Raw genomic sequence first — 22,159 nt, forward strand, 5'->3', positions numbered from 1 at the left:
CTTAAATTGCAATAATACATTTTTTGCATTCTTTTTGACCTTGCTTAAATCAACGGTCACGTTTCAGTAATTTCCTTTCATTTCCTCAAACAATCATAAAATGAAGACATCGGGTTCTTATGTTTACAAAGTACGTTTACAATACCATTATTGTATACCTCTGTGTGTAGCTTATGGAGCACCTTTGCTTGATTACGTCATTGGATTTTTCAGCAACCTCTGAAGATGAGCAGTGAGATTGCTAGGATTCCACTTTTAAAAATGGTCAGATGAAGCCCAGAGACCGTAAAGAATTTGCTCAAGTTCACATAGTTTGATTTTTTTTAAGTTTTCAGTTGACTGGTTCCCAGAACATCAATATATAGTGGAAAAAATAATGGCTCTGGAATTCAGCAGCATTCAATTCGTACAATATATGATGTAGAATCAAAATAGTAATGTGTGGATAATGTGTGTGATCAAACATAGATGGATGTGGTCCATATAGGGGGATGTGTGTGTCTGTGTGTCGTGACTAACCCACTGAACATACATTCCCTTTCCCCCTTCTAGATGGGATCACTCAGAAAAAAATCCCCCAATTACTCTGGTCGCTTTCAATCCTTCCAAATCTTGTCAGCACCAGGATATTCTCTAGAGTCCTGGACGCTCCTGTTTTCCCCAAAAATCGCTGGCTTCTCTGGTTCTCAGGCGAGGTTGTCTCAATGTTATCAATGACATGCTTCCCCTTTTAGGAAGATCCAGGGAAAACCTCCATTATCTTATTTGAACTCTGTTTTCCTTCTGAGGGCCGTGTTGGAGATTTTACGATACACTTTTTATAAGAAGAATCGTTTGGGTGTGATCACTAAAAAAAAGAATGTGCCACCAAAATTGCTGCCCCACTGCCACAAAGCCTTTTCTCAGTAAAATAAACACATCCGTGGCTCCATGGCCTGCTTCCGTGTTTACCAACAAAGTTTATTAAGAACATCATAGATAATTCATTTTTAGTTCAAGTCTGTCAGACTTTTAGCCTTCCTGGTGGTTCAGATGGTAAGAATCTCCCTGAAATGCAGAAGACCCAGTTTCAATCCCTGGGTCAGGAACATCCCCAGAGAAGGAAATGGCAACCCACTGCAGTCTTCTTGCTGAGAAATCCCCAGGACAGAGGAGCCTGGCGGGCTATGGTCCATGGGGTCGCAGAGGTCACACACGACTGAGTGACTCACACACACACACAAGGTCTAAGGAGACCCAGTTTTGGAGCTAGCACACTGATGATTCCACACTAGACTTAAACAGCGAAGGAAAGTTTGTCTTTTGCAACTGGAAAAATCATCTGAGCCATGTTTCTGTCCTCATATGTTTGCATTTAAAGTTTATATGGTTTCCGTGGAAACGACACAGTGACTTTTAAAGAAGAAATTCAAGAAAAGCAGTTCCTTTCACGTGTCCCATTACATGATGAAAGTCCCTGACTTCAGACCGTAAGGCACAACGCCTGGAGCAGGGTTGGAATGTGGTACGTTTTGTTGAATAATAAACAAGTGAATGGAGTCCTCTAACCACCTGGTGAAGTATGAAGTGTTACATCCTCAAGACATTTGTTAGGACTTTTTTCCCACATGTGTGTGAAGTAATTTCAGTTAGAGATAACAGGTTTTTCAAATAGTAATACCTTGGGAACCTGTTTTAATGAATAAAGAGTAATAACATTGGATGAAATGATTGATCATCTAAGGTTTTTGCTCAGTTGATAAGTCGTGTCCTACTCTTTGTGACCCCATGAACTGCAGCTCGCCAGGCCTCCCTGTCCATCACCAACTCCCAGAGCTTGCTCAAACTCATGTCCATTGAGTCGGTGATGCCATCCAACCATCTCATCCTCTGTCACCCCGTTCTCCTCCTGCCTTCAATCTTTCCCAGCATGAGGGTCTTTTCCAATGAGTCAGCTCTTCACATCAGGTGTCCAGAGTATTGGAGTTTCAGCTTCAGCATCAGTCCTCCCAATGAATATTCAGGGTTTATTTCCTTTAGGATGAACTGGTTTGATCTCCTCACAGTCCAAGAGACTCTCAAGAGTCTTCTCCAGCACCACAGTTTAAAAGCATCAATTCTTTGGTGCTCAGCCTTTATACAAATAGGTATTTTTCAATAAAAGAAAAGATTTGCTGTTTTACTTTAAGTCTCTCTCTCATTCTCTCTTTTATCTTTTTTAAAACAGAAGATGAAGGTAACCTCAGCTTTTCTCCATCTACAAAACTGTAACTGCTTTACACAGCTCCTGGTTCTCAATAAATGTTTATTCCATAAAAGAACTGTTTCACTGCTTGAGCCTCCATGTATCAGAGGGACACACCCTGACTTTGCTCCTCTCTGAAACACTTGGGTTCCTGACGGGAGGTTTCCTTTCCTCTCCAATGCTCTCTGCTTCTGATTCCACAGATAACCAGCATCAGTAACATAGCGTCCAAATAGGTTGAACTCTGTGCAATTTACAACATTTGATTGGCTCACAAAAGCAGACATTTCAAAGAGATTAAAAGTCAATAGAATTATGATGTGGAATGTCTTAAAGTGTGATTTTAACATCCGTCTGTTACAAACTGATCAAGTGATCAAAAAATAACAACGATGTTGGATATTAGAACAGCGTGATTAAGACACTGTATGATATTCACACATTCAGAAATTTATCTCAACTCTTTTAATCCGGATTCTTAACCAGACTTTGAGGAATATTTCTAAAAGTTGAGCACTCACTAGGCCACAAAGGACATCTCAATAGGTACCAAAGAATTGGTAAAAACATATATACTATATTCTCTGACCACAGTATGATAAAATAAGAACTCAATTTAAAAAACAAAGTACTCTTGTATATTTAGAAATTAAAAATGGTACCACATCTTGTGTGTATGGGCCAAAGAGGAAATCATGCTCAAAATTAGAAATAATGCCACGATCAGCCTGGATGGGAGGGGAGTTTGGCGGAGAAAGGATACATGTGTGTGTGTGGCTGAGTCCTTCACTGTCCACCTGAAATCATCACAACACTGTTTATCAACTGTACCCCAGTACAAAATAAAAAGCTCAAATTAAAAAAAGAATAATGTCAAGTTGCTTTGTCATGGCCTGATTTTTCCCATTTTATTCAGGATGGCTTACCATCTGATGACACCAGGAAAGCTAACAGCAGGCCTCAGGAACCAAAAAATAAGCCTGGTTTTTAGTGGGGAAAACTATAAAGTCTTAATGAAATGGCTTACTTTTTAATAGCTTATTCTTTTCACCCATCTGTCCATAGATTCTGTGTCTAGATTTTTATTCAGACGATGAAGAATCCGCCTGCAATGCAGGAGACCCAGATTTGATCGCTGGGTTGGGAAGATCCCCTGAAGAAGGAAATGGCAACCCACTCCAGTATTCTTGCCTGGAGAATTTCACGGACAGAGGAGCCCAGCAGGCTACAATCCATGGGGGTCACAGAGAGTCGGACAGGACTGAGCGACTGACGCTAACACTGCCTGCACTTGACTCACCAGGGCTCAAGTAAGAACAGCCGCTTCCAGCACATGGAAAAGTCAGTCCATTCCTGTGTGGCTCCAAGACTGCCTCCATCCAAGGCTCTTCTGGAAGAACCTGCAAACTGTGGACAGCGGAGGGACACCCCTGGGAATGTGAGAGACAACCAGATGGCATCTCAAAATACCAGCACGCTCCATTTACAACAGGGTTCCCGACCACAGCATCACATCGAGATGAACCTGCTAGGCAGTCCTATTGAAATAGGCATCTCCACTATGCACGGATGGGCTTCCCAGGTGGCTCAGTGGTAAAGAACCCGCCTGCCAAGGCAGGAGACTCAGGTTCGATCCCTGGTCTGGGAAGATCCCCTGGAGAAGGGCATGGCCACCCACTCCAGTATTCTTGTCTGGAGAATCCCATGGACAGAGGAGCCAGGCGGGAGAAAGTCCATGGGGTCGCAAAGAGCTGTGTGTGACCTGAGCAGATTTGATCACATCTCTTTCCCGTTGCAAGTCAACAAAAACACAGGAATAAGTCATCGTTCAGAATAGCCAATGCGTCCCAGACAGAGCTACGTGCACCAGAGCAGGGGATGTATTTTGCTTCCTGCTCATCCCTCAGTCCAAGTAAAATGCTTCCCCACCGTCACATGCTTGAGTGCACAAAGGGGAAAAACCATGCCGAGGTCAGCAGAGCTAAAATCTCTTCTTCAGGACTCTAGTCCCAAACGGCTTAGGAATTCCATTGGCAACATCATAATGTCAACATTCCAAGGAAGTCCAGAGCCCCCGGAATCAAGGACTAGGATGCCAGAGAAAGGATGGAACGCGATCCCCGTGAATCCTAGGATTTGGTGTAAGGGTAAAGGCTAAGAAGCCGGAAGTGAAGAGAGAAATCCCGTCCACACTGCTGAATCTGAGCACCATCCGAAGAATGTCCCGTTTCAGTAACTGGAAGGCCTGCCAAGTCAGCAGAAGCTTGATGCCATTTGACAACATCAGGTAATCAGCCGTCCTTTTCTTCCTTTATGTCGCTGGACTCCCGCTCTAGGTGTCGGTAGCAGGGCTTTCCTTAAGCAGAGGGTTAAAAAAGCTCACAGCTGCAGCAGCAGTCCTTTCAGTTCAGTTCAGTCACTCAGCCACGTCCAACTCTTTGCGACCCCATGGACGGCAGCGTGCCAGGCCTCCCTGTCCATCACCAACTCCCGGAGTCCACCCAAACTCATGTCCATTGAGTCAGTGATGCCATCCAACCATCTCATCCTCTGTCGTCCCCTTCTCCTCCTGCCCTCAATCTTTCCCAGCATCAGGGTCTTTTCCAATGAGTCAGCTCTTCACATCAGGTAGCCAAAGTATTGGAGTTTCAGCTTCAACATCTCTCCTTCCAATGAATATTCAGGACTGATTTCCTTTAGGATGGACTGGTTGGATCTCCTTGCAGTCCAAGGGACTCTCAAGAGTCTTCTCCAACACCACAGTTCAAAAGTGTCAATTCTTTACCACTCAGCTTTCTTTATAGTCCAACTCTCACATCCATACATGAGTACTGGAAAAACCATAGCCTTGACTAGACGGACCTTTGTTGGCAAAGTAATGTCTCTGCTTTTTAATATGCTGTCTAGGTTGGTCATAACTTTGCTTCCAAGGAGTAAGTCTTTTTTAATTTCATGGCTGCAGTCACCATCTGCAGTGATTTTCAAGCCCCCAAAAATAAAGTCTGCCACTGTTTCCACTGTTTCCCCATCTATTTGCCATGCAGTGATGGGACCAGATGTCATGATCTTAGTTTTCTGAATGTTGAGCTTTAAGCCAACTTTTTCACTCTCCTCTTTCACTTTCATCAAGAGGCTCTTTAGTTCTTCTTCACTTTCTGCCATAAGGGTGGTGCCCTTTAACAAGATAAATAAGAAAATCGTGTTGTTTTTTTAATTGGATGTCTTTGTCGTATGGTAGAGCGAATGTGGACATTTTACTTTCTGTATTAATTTAAGTTATTAGAGTAAAAATAACTAGGTAAAAGTCGTTGCAGTAGGTGAAATGCATTCATCACCATTTATCTGACTCAAGGTGGCTCCAAGGCCACAAGTGAAAAGTGAAAGTGAAGTCGCTCAGTTGGGTCCGACTCTTTGCAACCCTGTGGACTGTAGCCCACCTGCTCCTCCGTCCATGGGATTCTCCAGGCAAGAGTACTAGAGTGGGTTGCCATTTCCTCCTCCAGGGGACCTTCTTGACCCAGGGATCAAACCTGGGTCTCCCACGCTGCAGGCAGACGCTTTACCCTCTGAGCCACCAAGGAAGCCCCAAGGGTCCAAGGCCCAGGGTCCCAGGCCAAGGATGCCTCCTAAAGAGTCCCTCTTGTAAGGGAAGGCTCCGAGAGGGCTTCGGAATTTACCCAGAGCACAGCCGCGTGGAGAAAATGAAGTCGTTCGCCCCTGGTTTCTTGCTCTGGAGTTCCCGGTCCCCCTGATGGCCAAGAAAAATCAAAACTGCCCATGAAGGGGAACTTACTCTGTTCCAGTTTGAAGCAGTTCACCTTGAGATGAGCTCAGCTTCCTTCGGGTAAATGAAGAATCAACTCGAAGGCTGTTTCTTCCTCCGTCCAGGGGTCACTTCAGCCGCCCCTCCCCAGTTAGGAGGCGCGCGCGGGGCGGGCACACGGCCGGCCGGGGTCCTCCGCCGCGGGCTGCGGTCTCTGGGCGCCTGGGCGGGGGCTCGCTCAGGTGCAGCCGGTCTCACATCCTCGTGGCGCCCTGCTGGCCTCTGCCGAAGCCCGAGTCCCCGCGGCCCTCAGGTCACCAGGTCCCCGTGCAGGGCGGGCCCCTGGCCACGGGGCTGGGTCAGCACCGAGCGCTCAACACCCCGGCGACCGCTCGGCGGGGCCAGAAGGGCCCCAGCATCCGGGGCTCTGCCTCCTGCAACCCCGGCAGATGCAGGGGGCCCCGGGTGGACCACAGTGTGTGTGCAGACTCTCCTGAGAGTCTGACGCCCCATCACCCCTCCCCGGTTTGGTTAAACCAGGTGGAGTCGGGGAGGAGACGCCTGGCGAGGAGGCGGTGCCTTCTCGGTGACCGAGCTGGCGTTAGCATCCTAGCTCTTCCCTCCCAGACACCCCCCCCCCCCCCGCCCCGGGGGGAAGTGGTTTCCACTTCCTCTTCTGATTGGGGTGGGCACTTCCCCGAAGCCGTTTCCTCCACCTGCTCTGCACTATGGCTTTTTTTAAACTTATTTTTCATTGGAATATAATTGCTTTACAATCCTACGTTAGTTTTTACTGTACAACAGTGTGAATCAGCCATAAGTATACACACATCCCCTCCCTCTTGACGCTCCCTGATCTCCTCCGGCTCTTTATATGTTAAAGGAAACCCTTAAGCATTTAGAAAACCCCTTCTCTCTTCACAAAACCTGGTTTCTACCTTGCTGTGAATTCTTTGCCAACGGGAGATGAGGACTTTGAAATTGACTTCATTGTCTCTGCTTTCTGTTTCAATAGCCCTAATTGTCCCCAGTTCAGTAGAAGCTACATCTTCTGATGACTTACTGGATGTAGGATAAATCAAAGCAGCTTTACAAAGTTATGGGAGCCACACAAGGGAAAGGGAAGGAACAACACATAGCCAAGGCTGGTGACCATGTAAGCATCACCACCTGGAGATTTGAGACCCGATAGTCCGAAGCGGGGTTACCAAACCCAGACACAAAGTGTGGAAAGAGAGCAGCTGACCTTCAGTTCAGCTTCCCAGGTGGGTCAGTGGTAAAGAACTCACCTGTCAATGCAGGGGACATAGGAGGTACAATAAATGGGGGTTTGATCCCCGGGTCAGGAAGATCCCCTGGAGGAGGGCCCAGCAACCCACTCCAGTCTTCTTGCCTGGAGCATCCCACGGACAGAGGAGCCTGGCCGGCTATGGCCCACAGCGTCGCAAAGAGTCAGATGTGACTGAAGCGACTTCACGCACGCATGCAGCCTTCAGCTGAGATCGCAGTAGGCTTGAGACAGCCTCCCAAGGAGGAGCCAGCCCAAGGAGTAAGTACTGCATCACTTTCCTCCCTTCTTCTCATCCCCCACTAAGCATCCCATCCGCCTAAACGAACTGGACGCCAGAGGCAAGGGCTCCCCTGATAGAATCCAACCGGCAGCTCCACAGTGGAAGGATGGACAGTGGACAGGCTGGATGAGATTCAGTCTAAAAGCTTTTCCTGAAACAGCATGGGGAAGGGATCAAGTACAAGTGGATGAAGGAGAAAATCCCATTTGTATTTTTCAGAGATATGATCTCCCTATAACATATGCCTGTCATATCCATAGTTCCATTTCTACCAGTGTCTAAGTGGCTGCTTCATCCATCTAAGTATGGATTTCAACCAGATGCCCACTGATCTGTGAAGTGTTCTGGTGAGGATAACCGTAGCTGGCCCCAAGGGCTTTCCGCATGCCAAGCACTGTGGGAAAACTTGTTATTTCCTCTTCAAAAGAGACTTCAGGGGTAACACATTATTAGCATCTCCTTTTTACAGATGGGGAAACCGAAACTAAAAGAATTAGAGAATTCATCCAAGGTCCTACGAGCTGATCCACAGTCCATATGAGATAAAAGGCCAGGCTCTCCAAGATGGGTGGGCTTCCCAGGTGGCTCAGTGGTAAAGAATCCACCTATAATGCAGGAGACATGGATTCTCTCCCTGGGCCAGGAAGATCCCCTGGAGAAGGAAATGGCAACCCACTCCAGTATTCTTGGCTGGAGAATCCCATGGACAGAGGAGCCTGGTGGGCTACCGTCCACAGGGTCGCAAAGAGTTGGACGTGACTGAGCAACTGAACAAGAACAACTCCAAGACAGGCAGGGAGCTGGGCAGCACACACGGGACCTTGGCATCAGCTTCTAGATCATAGCGCTGGTCACCAGCTGGAGCGGGGGCCCCGGGCCACCAGATGGTTTTTCAAGAGAAGCTTGTAATCCACGTTGCACAGGAAAGTTCCCATTTCTTGTGCAATTTACATTGGTTGTTCAAAGTGATTTAAAGTATGCAATCAGGAGATCCAGTCTGCAAACCTCTGCTCAATTGTAACAGAGAAAATCCACCCCAGGACCCCCTCACCTCCCCCGCAACACACACACAACTGAAGTGCTTGTCAACAGCCTTTCAAGAGCTGCAAACCAGGAATGTTTGTTTCCTGTCCAATAGACAACCATTGCGTTTGTAAGTTTGATGATAATAAAAATGTGATAGACAATTTGTGGTGACCAGTATGAACTGTCTCATGCTAAGAACTTTACATGTGTCATTTCATTTTGTCTTCACAACTACTCTGCACTTTACATTTATCTCATTATTCACGTCTTCCAGACAAAAACAGAGTTCAACAATATTTTCAGAAATACTGTATGATATCACTTATATGTGGAATCTAAAAAGTACAACAGACTAGTGAGCATAACAAAAAAAAAAAGCAGACTTGCAGATGTAGAGAGCAAGCTAGTGGTTCCCAGTCGGTAGAGGCGGGGAGAGGTGAGACAGGGGTGGGGAACTAAGGGGTACAAACCATTAGATATAAAATAAGCTACAACGAAAAAAGTAATCAAAGAAGATACAAGGATATACTGTACAGCAAGGAAAATATAGCCAATATTTTGCAAAACTATAAATGGGGTATATATCCCTTAAAACTGTGAAGGACTGCATAGTAGTCCTGCAATTTGCACAATATTGAACAACACTTACGGGGTTCCCAGGTGACTCAGAGGTAAAGAATCTGCCTGCCAATGCAGGAGACGTGAATTCGACCCATGGGTCAGGAAGATCCCCTGGAGAATGAAATGTCACTCTTACACTTGAAAACAAAAATGCTTATCACAGTCCTCAAGTCTTAAACTAGATGACCGTAGAGCTTAGGACTTGACTGAAGCTCTCTGACTCCCCAAATTAAGCTTTTTCTACCAGAAGTAGAAGACTTTCCCCTGCACGGCTCTGAGATTCTAGGCACACACTCCAGAAATCCGCTGGGACAAGTTTTTCTTCCAAGTGGGTCACCAGTGATAACCGCAAGTGAATGCATTTTGCAGTGCAGGCAGCTCACCAATCGTTCAAACATCACACGCCCTAAAAGCACCACGGACACCTTTAGAACCAAACAGAAAGTGAGATAAGCGGAGTAGAGCACGGAACAGCCTGTTCTCAGACGCCAGCAGGCTGGTGGAAAAACAAACAGAATCTGCTGAAAATTAATAGGAAGGCAGAGACCTATTGAAGAAATGTTAAGAGGAGCCTCGGTGCTTTTTTTCAATCCCTGATGTAGAGAGAAAATGTCATTTTTACAGAGTAGCTTTAAAAAATGGGTTCCACTTGCTGGAACCGAAAGGATGACATTAAATAAGTAGCTTGGATCATCCCCACTGGGCTTTCCTGTGGCTCAGATGGTGAGGAATCCGCCTGCAACACTGGAGACACGGGTTCGATCCCTGCATTGGGAAGATCCCCTGGAGGAGGAGACGGCTCCCCACTCCAGTTTTCTTGCCTGGGAAATCCCATGGATAGAGGAGCCTGGTGGGCTACAGCCCATGGAGTCGGGAAGAGTCAGACACGGCTGAGTGACTAGTTTCTCTCTGAGTGGCTTGTTCTTGAGCAGTTTGTTTTTCGGGAGGCGCACTGCAGCACGCAGGATCTTAGCTCCCCAACCAGGGACGGAACCTGAGCCCTCCGCAGTGGAAATACAGAGTCCTAGCCACCGGAGTGCCAGAGAAGGGCTTGAGTGTCTCACTCTTATCATGCAGGCCTCAGATCCCAATTCTCTTGCCCGAAGGAGTAGACCACTCAGTTCAGAAGGGTGCTGTTCAGTCGCCCGGTTGTGTCCTTTGCGAGCCCGTGGACGGCAGTACGCCAGGCCTCCCTGTCCCTCACCACCTCCCGGAATTTGGCCAAGTTTGTGTCCATCGGGTCGGCGATGCCATCCAGCCATCTCATCCTCTGCTGCCCTCTTTTCCTTTGGCCTTCAGTTTCCCCAGCAATTCAGAAGGGGGCCCTCACAATGACTTTCTCTCTCCCTCGTTTATTTCCCTTCCAGCACTTTTCACGAAGGACAACTGCTCTCTCTAGATATTCACTCACCGACTCTCTTGTCCCCCAACACCCTAGCACCCAACACAGCATCTACAACATCCCAGGGAACAGAAAACAAGTGTTGGATAAGCAGCCCCAGGCCCCGTCCTGCAGCCCCAACAAAGCATACACCAGACTCACAGCGGAGAAAGCCGTGTCACCGCCGCCTGTGTGAAAGCAAACAGCCAGTTCCACTTATAAAAATATGCTTTCAGTTAAGATCACAGGAGATAGTTTCTAACTGATTATGCTGAGCTGGGGAGTGAGATGCAAAGATAATAAACACATTTAATTGAAAACAGATGGAAAGCAGTCCATTCCCCCATGGGTGACTTGACGGAGGGCCCCTTAGACTACTCTTCTCGCCAGCATTTTATGAGCATAATTTTACATGCCAGAACACACGTTCTCATGAGGGGACATCTCTGCCGCCCCAGCAGTCACTCGATGGTCAATCCATCTTGACAAGGAGTCCTGAGGGTCCATGCTCATTTGCATTTCTGCCCAGGTCTGGTTCCTGGTACTGCCCGGCTCCAACTTCATAAATAAGAATCCATAACAGAGGGAAACGGTCTAAGATCCTTGAATAGGGCACCAGAGACACTATAATAGCATCTTTATTGAGTGTCGATTTCCTTCTTGTGCCAAAACACGCCTCCGGGTGATTGGTTCAAAGGATACAACTTGCTAGCAAAGCTGGAGGTTTCTGGTGATCAGACACAGAGCAGATGTCCCCTGAGTACAAGAATGTTGTTTTTCTAAACAACTGCCCAGCAACTCACAACGGTGCCGCACACACACTGCTGAAGCTGCCTCTCTGCGGAGGAGCAGCAGAGAAGCCCAAGAAGTCACAGAGGCTTCAGAAACCAAGGTCAAACTCATCAAAGAAAGGCCACACACTTTTTCACGGCACGGAGAAAATTCCAGGTGCCCGTCCAACCTCAGGGAGGACAGTTCGATGCCTGGTGGTAACCCAGGGCTCCCAGAGGGACGCAGTGTTGCTAAATCTTCACATTCTCTTCTAATTATCACGTCCAGGACGCTGGGTTTCAGATGCTACTTCTCTGGCTCTCAGGAAGAACTTAAGCTGGCCAGAGACGTTACCACTTAGTGCTTCTTCAGATGGGCTAGCCACAAAAAGGAAACACAAAACCATGTCCTGTTTTCTGAGCCTTTAGTGTAGCTGGACACTCTTGATGAATCTCAGATGCAACTTTCATTGGTACAAGCAGCACCCAGACTCTCTGCTCCTGGCTGACTCTGGGTGTCACTGCGGCTCTGGGGCGTATTAATCATGCCTCCAACTCTCTCTTCCACATAGTTCATATTTTTAATCTACTGTCTTTTATTCTCCTCAACCTTTACCCTATATTTTGCCCTGTGCCCATCCATCTATCCATCCATCCATCCATCCATTCATCCGTCCACCCACCCAGCCATCCACCCGCTCACCCACCCATCCGTCCATCTGTCCCTCCATTCACCCGTCCATCCATCCATATGAACTGAGCGTCTGTCTCTCACCAGATACAGTGCTACTTGCTGGGGATGCACTGGTGAACAAGATAGAGTCTAAGACCTCGTGGGACATCACACCTAACAGTGGAGACAGGCGCGAAGATGGACCACTTATTGCACCTGTGGTCGTTATTAGACTGGAGATGCTTGAAAGGGGCTGGGGACCAGAGGGAGGGCAGGTCTACATGGATGGGCGGGAGGCAGGAGGTGTCATGGACCCCTTCATGGAGGACGTGACAAGGAGGAGTCCCCAGGAGGATGGGAGCACAAACGAGGAAAGGGGGAAAGTGTGACATTCGAGGCAGAGTGAGAAACACAACCCAAGGCGCAGAAACCCGCAGCCCCGGGATGCTCAGCGCCGGGGTGGGGAGGGTGGGGAGGAAGTGGGCAGGGCTGAGTCGGGAAGCTCCTGGTGCGCCTTGCCAAGAGGGGTGACTTGGAGGTTTGAGGGTGACCAGAGAATTGTGTTTGGTACTCCCCCAAAATAACCTTCTTTTCAATTGCTCTGCCTGCAATGCAGGAGACGCAAGAGACGTGGGTTGGATCCCTGGATCAGAAAGATCCACTAGAGAAGGAAATGGCACTCCAGTGTTCTTGCTGGGAAATCCCAGGGACAGAGGAGCCTGGTGGGTACAGTCCATGGGGTCGCAAAGAGTCAGACACAACTGAATAACTAAATAACAGCAAATATTAAGTTTACCCCATAAAAATGAAATACTAGCTCTTAAAAGTGTTCTGAGTTATAGGAACTTTTCTTTCATTTATATACATGAATGTGTATAGTAAGTATGTGTACACATGCACACATACATGCACACTCACACACACACGCACACACACACACGCACCTGCTCTCCGAGCGCCCTGCTACTTGGGGACAGGACACGCCCACTCATCTCTCCCTCTACTATACGCAAGGATAAGGGAGAACATCCATTTTCTCTCCAGTTTACATTCTTTTTCCTGAAGTTAGGCTTTCCATTCATCACCTTCCTCTTAAGCCCACAGGCCGGGCCCCACGTTCAGGGGCAGTTGACGCCCTCAGAGCATCGGCGCTGACGGAGGTTTTGTGTTTAGAGCGCCCCGTGAGAGGAGGAAGGAGAACAAGAAGGAAGCCCTGTTTGAAGAGCAGCCCCGGCCCCTCGGTCAGAGGCTGCCGAAAGGGGAAGGGGCCCAGATCACGGGCGACAAGACCAGGGACGCAGGAGCTGACAAGGCTGCGGAGGACAGCGCTCCTCTCGGCAAGAGAGAGTCCCGAAAGGACGCCAGGGGTAAGGCCAGCCATCCGGGGGCATCTGCGGCGGTAAGGCCGGCCGTCCTGGGGAACCTGCGGGGGTAAGGCCGGCCGTCCTGGGGAACCTGCGGGGGTAAGGCCGGCCGTCCTGGGGAACCTGCGGGGGTAAGGCCGGCCGTCCTGGGGATCCTGCGGGGTAAGGCCAGCCGTCCTGGGGCATCTGCGGGGGTAAGGCCAGCCGTCCTGGGGAACCTGCGGGGGTAAGGCCAGCCGTCCTAGGGAACCTGCGGGGGTAAGGCCGGCCATCCAGGGGCATCTGCGGGGGTAAGGCCGGCCGTCCTGGGGCATCTGCGGGGGTAAGGCCGGCCGTCCTGGGGCATCTGCGGGGGTAAGGCCGGCCGTCCTGGGGCATCTGCGGGGGTAAGGCCGGCCGTCCTGGGGCATCTGCGGGGGTAAGGCTGGCCGTCCTGGGGCATCTGCGGGGGTAAGGTCAGCCATCCTGGGGAACCTGCAGGCTTTCTTCCATTTCAGGAACTGGGGCAAGGGGGCAAGGGCGGAGCTGATGTGATGGGACCCAGGGAATGGAGGTGGGGGGATTGAGGTTATAAAGTGCAAGTCTGCAGAGCTACAGTGCTCAGGACATAGCATCCAACCCCAAGGCTCTCACTTCTGACTTTAGGTCAAACCGGGGTTGGGCAAAAGCGGACGGCTCCCAGGGACACCGATGGCCAGGCAGGGCAGGGGCTCAGTGGCCAGACCACAGGTGCTGCGCCCTCAGGGAGAGAGTCTGCTTCTGGCCAAGGACACGCGAGCCCTTCCCGACACGCTGCCTTCACGCCTGGGAGCTGGGCTCTTCCCGCAAAGCAGGGACCGCGCCGGGCACACCCCATTCAGGCAGGAAGAGCTCAGCTGCCAACGAGGCATCCTTCGAGACTGGAGGGCAGGGATGGCCCTGGTGGTCCAGCGGAGAGGCAACCACGTTGCAACGCAAGGGACTCAGGTTCCACTCGCCGTGGGGCCGCCAAGCCCACCCACCGCAGGGAAGATGCCCCAGGACGCAACGGAGAGCCGACACAGCCAAACATTTAAAAACAGAAGAATGGGGATGCGTCCCCTCGTGCCTGCGGCAGACACCAGGGCGGGGCCACAGCCGGGAGCTGGAGCCCAGAAGAGAGAGGAAGACAGGCAAGGCCTCTTCGCATTTCCGCCTCCTGCTGTAGCCGAGAAGCCGCACCTTCTGCAGAATCGCGCACGGGATGGTTCTGCTTGGTGTGCCTCCTGGATGCAGGAGAGAAAAGCAGGGGGTGTTTTTAAGGTGAAATGTTATCTTCAAGCCTCACTTACTAACTGGATGGTGCAATCCTTTCTGATCATTAACTCAGAGCTCTCACTTATTCCGAGTCCCAAACAGAGTGACAAATTCCAGTTGCCAGAGCCAGGGTTACATAAATCCTCCTGACTGCCTCCTGATCCCGCTCACACAGAATCAGGAAGGGGTCTTAGGGATGCAGACCCAGCTCACATTTTGCAAATCGGTTTCTAGTCCCTAAAAGTCTTCTTGGTTTCAGCCACATGGAAGCCAGTGAAAACTGTGAAGATGTGAACCAGGTAAAACTGAGCTTAGAAAGCTTTTGCAAGCTTTGCCAAGTCTGGTCCTGCTCCCCAGCACTGAAACTAGTCCTTAAGAAGCTCCGTGGGGGGACTTCCCTGTGGCCCAGTGGCTAAGACTCCATTCTCCCAATGCAGGGGGCCCGGGTTCAATCCCTGGTCAGGGAACTAAGATCCCACATGCCACAACTAGGACCTGAAGCCACCAAATAAATAAATAAAAACAAACATTTAAAAAAAAAAAAAAAGGAAGACTTGTGGGAAAGGGAAAGAGGAGAGATACAGCAAAAGTAGGAAACAGGAGACAACTTATCTTAGGCTAACAACTTCAACTTTGAAGCAAAGCAAGTGCAAACTCTTCGTCGCCAACGGAATTCAGAATGAGTGTCAACTTCAAAGGCACAGGAGACAGACATCTGGCTCCTCTTGTCTCCCAGCTCAGAGGCCGTCTGAGGGTCTGCACACGAGCCCACAGCGTTCCAGACCCCTGCATGCAGCCGTGTTGATTCTCCCCCAGGCTTCCGACCTTTTCATTCACATTCCCCTCCAGCTCTGCTCAGAGATCAAAGCCCTAGCGTCGTGCACCAACCACGCGCACAGTCAGCTAAGTGACAGGCACTTTGGGAGCGTGTAGGGTAGAAGAGTGGGCTCATTCTGTCATTCACTGACTATGTGGTGAGCACCCACTCTGCTCTAGACAGTTTTAGGTGCTGAAAACCCCTCAGTGAATACAAACCAGAGGAGATCGTCCACAACACAAACGCAGAAATCACTCAGCTGAGAGACGAGGGCAGCATGGACCTGCATGAAAACAGTATTAGAAAGGTCCCCCTCTGAAACACGTGGTGCTCAGGGAAGGAGTTCAAATGGAAGCCCATACATGTTGGGCTTCCTGGGCGGCTCAGACGGTAAAGAATCTGCCTGCAGTGCAGGAGACCTGGGTTCGATCCCTGGGTCGGGAAGATCCCCTGGAGAAGGGCATGGCAACCTACTCCAGTACTCCTGGCCTTCCCTTGTGGCTCAGACAGTAAAGAATCTGCCAGTAATGTAGGAGACCTGGGTTCAATCCCTGGGTTGGGAAGATGCCCTGGAGAAGGGAAGGGCAACCCACTTTAGTCTTCTTGCCTGGAGAATCCCGTGGACAGAGGAGCCTGGTGGGCTACAGTCCACTGGGTCATGAAGAGTTGGACATGACTGAATGACTAACACTTTCACTTTCACACGTTAAATATTATTGTATGTGCCTAGATGCTCTGTTGATAGACTGACTTTATATGCATGATTAATGACATAAAATATTTAATTTATACTTTATCATTAAAAACGGCTTCCTAGGTGGTTCAGTGGTAAAGACTCCACCTGCCAATGCAGGAGACGCAGGAAATGTGAGTTCAGTCCCTGGGTCAGGAAGATCCCTGGAGGAGGAAATGGCAACCTATTCCAATATTCTTGCTGGGAAAACCTCACGGACAGAGGAGCCTGGGGGGCTACAGTCCATGGGGTCACAGAGAGTTGGACACGACTGGTCAACTGAGCACCTCATTAAAATAACACACTAATGCAGAGAATGCAGTTATGGACCATATTCTATTCTGCAACTCATCTCCAGCCTCCCAGCGCAGTGTGGGCCGAGGGAGAATTTGAATGCCACTTTCATCTGCATATGGTCCCATCTGGGCCGAATCAATGACCCCAGGAGGTCAGGGCTTGGTCCCTAAGGGGGCGGTGGAAGCTATGGAAGCTGTCGTGGGAGCCTGCAGTTCAGACTCTGCCATGTGAGCCCGACTGTTTCTTACTGTCCTCCCACTTGAAAGTGATTAGGACTTTCTTCCATTTGGGGTTTTTTTACCCACTTCTGTCCCTGAAAGGCTCCGGAAATTACACAGCAAGTTTTCCAACAGATGCTCCTACAAGCAGCCGACAGTCCCTCACAGCTGCCCGGCTGCCCTCCCCACATGTCACAGGCCTGACGTGGCACAGAGGAAGGGAGACTCGAGCCCACAGCCCTGCCGCCTCCAGAATGCCCAGCTCCAAAGCCAGGTTGCCTTTCACAGCCTGGGGAGGTGCCTCTAAACCACCAGGGGTTCTGCCAGGCAAGAGATCCCAGCAGGAAATACCCAGGCATGTAAGATGTCAAGTCGGAGTGGTGGGGAGGGGGAGACGGAGAAATGTTCCAGAAGAAATGGGCTTGCTTGGAAAAGTGCGATTGCCAAAGCAATTTTTGGAACCTTAGTGCAGAGAATAGTGGGAGCGACTGCATCTGGGGGACCGGCGGGCACTCCCCAGCCCCGGACTCACATGCGGCATGAAATCTGAACCATGGCCTTTGCATTCGACTGCCTCTCCTCGGGGGTATGTGAGGAGATCGGGAAGACTGCAGATCAAAGGAGCACTTGCTCCAGCGTGTCGGGGTCAGGGAGCACAACTCTCGGGCCAACTCTGCACTTTCCGCCCAAACGTGCTCGAGACTAGACGGCTGAGCTGAGCGTGGCTCGGTTTTCTCTGAGAAGAGCAGATGGTTGGACGAGAAAGGGGCGCAGAGAGCAAAGGCTCAGAAAGGGTGAAGGTCCACCCCTCACACATGGCTTTGTTCACCTCAGCCCACATCCTGGTGCCCTGGCTCTTCTTGGGCAAAACGGAGTTCATTGCACTCAGCTTGCGAAGTCATTTCAGTCGTGCCCAATTCTTTGTGACCCTATGGACCATAGCCCGCCAGGCTCCTCTGTCCATGGCATTCTCCAGGCAAGAATACTGGAGTGGGTTTCCATTCCTTTCTCCAGGGGATCTTCCCCACCCAGGTATCAAACTCGGGTCTCCTTCCTTTGCAGGCAGATTCTTTACCATCTGAGCCACCAGGATGGGACCAGAGTAGATGATGTAGACGAGAGCGGCGTTCAAATTCTCCCTCTGCCCACACTGCTCTAAGAGGCTGGAGACAAGTTGGAGAACAGAACGTGGTCCATAAATGCATTCTCTGCAGTGGTGTTTTTTTTTAACCAAACCTCACCCAAACCCGCCTCCCTGCAGCTTCCTTTGTTGGTTCTAGTTTCGTCCACAGGGTCTGGTCAGACGAGCTTGACCCCTGTTCTTCATGGCAGCCTTCAGATATTTGAGAGTGACTGCATGTCCCCCGCCAGATTCATTCATCTTCCGTCTAACCATTCCCACTCCTTTCAGTCACGCCCCAAAGAACAAAGAGCGTTTTAGGGTTTCCACGCCATCGTCACCACTCTCCTCTGAAGGAGCCCCAGTGGGTCCAGGTGCCCTAAGCTGAATTCAAGGATTCACCTGTGATGAGACCAAGAAGAGAACACTGGGTCCATTCCCTTCTTGTTCCAGATTCTATGTCTACTGATGCAGGCAGTGGCCTTGTAGACAGGTTCTCAGTCACTCAGTCATGTCTGACTCTTTGCAACCCATGAACTGTAGCCTGCCAGGCTCCTCTGTCCATGGGACTTTCCAGGCAAGAATCCTGGAGTGGGTAGCCATTTCCTTCTTCCATCCACTCACACAGTTCAGTTCAGTTCAATCGCTCAGTCATGTCTGACTCTTTGTGACCCCATGGACGGCAGCATGCCAGGCCTCCCTGTCCATCACCAACTCCCGGAGTCCACTCAAACTCATGTCCATTGAGTCGGTGATGCCATCCAACCATCTCATCCTCTGTCATCCCCTTCTCCTCCTGCCCTCAATCTTTCCCAGCATCAGGGCCTTTTCCAATGAGTCAGTTCTTTGCATCAGGTGGCCAAAGTACTGGAGTTTCAGCTTCAGCACCAGTCCTTCCAATGAATATTCAGGACTGATTTCCTTTAGGATGGACTGGTTGGATCTCCTTGCAGTCCAGAGGACTCTCAAGAGTCTTCTCTAACACCACAGTTCCAAAGCATCAATTCTTCGGCGCTCAACTTTCTTTATGGTCCACCTCTCGCATCCATATATGATTACTGGAAAAAACACAGCTTTGACTATATGGGCCTTTGTTGGCAAAGTAATGTCTCTCCTTTTTAATATGCTGTATTGGTCATAGCTTTTCTTCCAAGGAGTAAATGTCTGTTAACTTCATGGCTGCAGTCACCATCTGCAGTGATTTTGGAGCCCAAGAAAACAGTCTCTCACTGTCTCCATTGTTTCCCTCTCTATTTGCCGTGAAGTGATGGGACCGGATGCCACGGTCTTAGTCTCCTGAACGTTGAGTTTTAAGGCTCACAGAGCAAGCAGCAAATTTGTCCTGCTGCCGATTTCCCTAAAGCTTGCAAACTAGGAAGTGTTTTCCTGTTTTTAACTGGCTGACGAAGAAATCAAAAGAGGACTATTTGGTGACACAGAAGAACGAAATGAAAGTCAGAATGTAGTGCCCATGAATAAAGTTTCACTGGGACACAGTCAGTCCCACCCACTCATTTGCATATTTGCATACTGTCTGTGGCTACTCTGGTGCTGTGATAGATGAGATGGCCCACAAAGGCTTAAATGTTTACTATCAGGCCATCAGCGGAGAAAGTCCTCCGACCTCCACGCTCAAGTCAAAGAATGATCCTGCACAAAGGCAGAAAAATGAGAGGCGTACTTAAGTCATCCTTTAATAAACCAAATTAAATGACTATGTCAGAGCCCCTAAGAACCTTCTCTAACTCAGTTAAACCCCCAGAGCAAGAATCAACTCAACCTGTGTGGCCTCAACGCACGAACAACGAACGTGGCCTGAGACACGTCCACCGAGCTGGTCACATTCCAGAAAAGTGAATCGGAACATCGTGACCAGGGTTCCGTGGGTCTCCTGACAAGTGCTTTCATTCTGGGCTCTGGGATGAGGGTCTGTTCTTTCTCAGCCGCACAAGCCTCTTCCTTGTTATGCTGGGGTCAAACACGGACAGATCAGCCCCGGTCGCGGTGGGAAGGAAGGGGTGAGGTGCCGGGGTCCTCCACGGTGCCCTTCTCTCCTCACCCCCCAGGAACAGACTGGAAGCTGCCGGTCCCCCTGGGACCTGTTTATCCACCTTTGGTCTCGACTCTGAGCTCCGTGAAAGCCCTGGGACGAAGCTGGGAACTGTCTCCTCCGATGACAAACAGGTTCTGGATACACGACGTGAGACTCCCGAGGGTCCCTTTCCTCCTTCGTCCTTTGCAGGTTGAACAGTGAGAACGGGCCCCGTCTGGGGTGAGCTGAGCAGAGTGCTGAGGCCAGTGCAAACCAGGGGAGCAGGAGCAGGTGGTGTCTGTCCCTCCCCACGTCCCCGTCCTGCCCGGACACCTGGTGAGACCAGGGCAGGGGAGAAAGGGAACCCCGAGTGCAAGTCCTAATGCACCCAGCATGACCCTCATCGGGGACCCCTACAGGGAGAAAAGAAAAACCCTCAAAACCGGGCCGTCTCCTGATGGTCCTAATGGTTTCTTCCACGTCAGGCCTGCTCTGTTCCTCCTCCCGCCGAAGCAAACTTACAGCTACCAAAGCGAAAACCCTGGTTGGGGGGAGATAAATCAGGAGCTGGGAGGAACACTCACACTACTATACGTAAGACAGACGACCAGGGACCCACTCTGCAGCACAGAGAACTCTGCTCAATAGTCTGTGATAAACTATAGGGGAAAAGAATCTGAAAAATAAAAAGATGCATGTTTACATATAACTGAGGGCTTCCCCGGTAGCTCAGATGGTAAAGAATCTGCCTGCAATGTGGCAGACCCAGGTTCGATCCCTGGGTCGGGAAGATCCCTTGGAGGAGAAAATGGCAACCGACTCCAGTATTCTTGTCTAGAAAATCCCATGGACAGAGGAGCCTGGTGGGCTACAGTCCATGGGGTTCAAAAGAGTCGGACACAGCTGAGCTACTAACACTTATGTATAACTGAATCACTTTGCCGTACACCTGAATCTAAGACAACGTTGTAAATCAACTACGCCCCAAATAAAATTTTAAAATAATAATAATCTGCCACAGAGGCGGGTGGTGAGGGGTGGGGTCATCACTAGAGCTTGTGCCCTGACCCTCCAGCCACTGACCCACTGACCCAGTGACCCAGTGACACATGAGGGGTTACGGTTAGTGTTGGTGGGGGGCGGGCTTGCCCCTGTGATCTGCATCTCAGGGATACAGAAAATTAAGAAAGGTGCCCGGAAGCCCAACTCATGCACGAGAGGCATGAATGAGAGCTGCCCGTTCTAAAAAGCCCCCGCCTGGTCTCACCGTGAGCCCGTGGCGCTCGGGAACCTTTGTTTCTTGGGCTCCTCGCCAGGTTCGTGTGGCCCACCTGCCCCAGCAGGGCCCCTTCCAGAACTTCATGGACATGAAGGCGGAGAAGAGGCTGGCCGGCCGCAAGGAGCGTCGCAGCCGCTTTGGAGACATCAACACTCACAAGTGCTATCAGTTTGGACAGATTTTCTGCCCTTTCCAGGCCCTTGCCACCACGGTGAGCAAGCTTTTCTTCCGTTTTCTTCCATAACGTCTTTTAGTGAGAACCGGGACAAAACCCAGGGCTTCCTTTCTTTGGAGGGATACATTAGTCAGTTCTGGCTGCAAAATAAATTACCCTAAAACTCAGTGGCTTACGCTAGCAAGCATCTACATTTCTCCCTCGCTAGCTTAAAGAGAAATATATTCATTCCACTTTTTCTCACTGCAAGTCCACAGGGCAGGAAGAGTAAGAATTGAGAATAATCCCAACTATCACAAAAGACTAAATCTGGTCTACCTACAGGTCTGCAACCCCAGAATTAGGGAAAGAGCTGAAGGCAGGTGGCCACAGTTGTGTTCAGAAATACAGCCATTTCCAGAAGAGGAAGAGGCCTAGAGAGGGGGGGATCTTTTGTGATAAAGGATGATGGTTCTGGTTCCTTCTTCCTCACCTGTCACCTTCGGGACCCAGGTCAATTCAAGTCGGACTGTTCCAGGAGGCAGGTCCTTGAAACTCTTGCTGTTACGTCTTCATGGTACTTTGTAGAGTTGCAGTCTTACCGTTCTAAAATTTGAGTGTGCCTGTGAATCACTTGGGGGATGTCCCTGGTGGTTCAGTGGTAAAGAATCCGCCTGCCAGTCCAGGAGACACAGAGATGTGGGTTCAGTCCCTGGGTCGGGAAGATTCCCTGGAGAAGGAAATGGCAATCCACTCCATTATTTTTGCTTGGATAATCCCATGGATAGAGGAGCGTGGCAGGCTACAGTCCATGGGGTTGCAGAGTCAGACATGACTTAGG

The 22,159-nt window shown here is 50.0% G+C and overlaps 1 protein-coding gene across 2 annotated transcripts; it reads left to right on the top strand.

Moving 5' to 3' along the window:
• The first annotated feature begins 4,261 nt into the window (after nt 1-4,261).
• LOC122693499 lies at nt 4,262-21,810 on the top strand. 2 transcript variants are annotated; one of them, XM_043900984.1, is made up of 5 exons: nt 4,262-4,511; nt 13,203-13,396; nt 19,920-20,053; nt 21,202-21,375; nt 21,664-21,810. In XM_043900984.1, exons 1-5 carry the CDS (start codon nt 4,444-4,446, stop codon nt 21,754-21,756), a joined length of 663 nt encoding a protein of 220 aa, XP_043756919.1. In that variant the 5' UTR covers nt 4,262-4,443; the 3' UTR covers nt 21,757-21,810. The 2 variants fall into 2 exon arrangements, with proteins under 2 accessions (XP_043756919.1, XP_043756918.1); XM_043900983.1 differs by having other exon boundaries at nt 4,444-4,511; nt 21,202-21,382; nt 21,675-21,810.
• The last annotated feature ends 349 nt before the right edge of the window (nt 21,811-22,159 follow it).

This window comes from Cervus elaphus, chromosome 5, assembly GCF_910594005.1.
Source record: "Cervus elaphus chromosome 5, mCerEla1.1, whole genome shotgun sequence".
In the NCBI taxonomy this organism is placed as follows: Eukaryota; Metazoa; Chordata; class Mammalia; order Artiodactyla; family Cervidae; genus Cervus; species Cervus elaphus.

Bases quoted from the DNA above. Each gene is read 5' to 3' on its own strand.
- LOC122693499 (XM_043900983.1), top strand. From the start codon at position 4,444: ATGTCCCGTTTCAGTAACTGGAAGGCCTGCCAAGTCAGCAGAAGCTTG. The intron at 13,397-19,919 runs GTAAGGCCAGCC...CTCACCCCCCAG, and splicing joins GTCCCGAAAGGACGCCAGGG to GAACAGACTGGAAGCTGCCG. The intron at 21,383-21,674 runs AGCTTTTCTTCC...GGTCTGCAACCC, and splicing joins CCTTGCCACCACGGTGAGCA to CAGAATTAGGGAAAGAGCTG.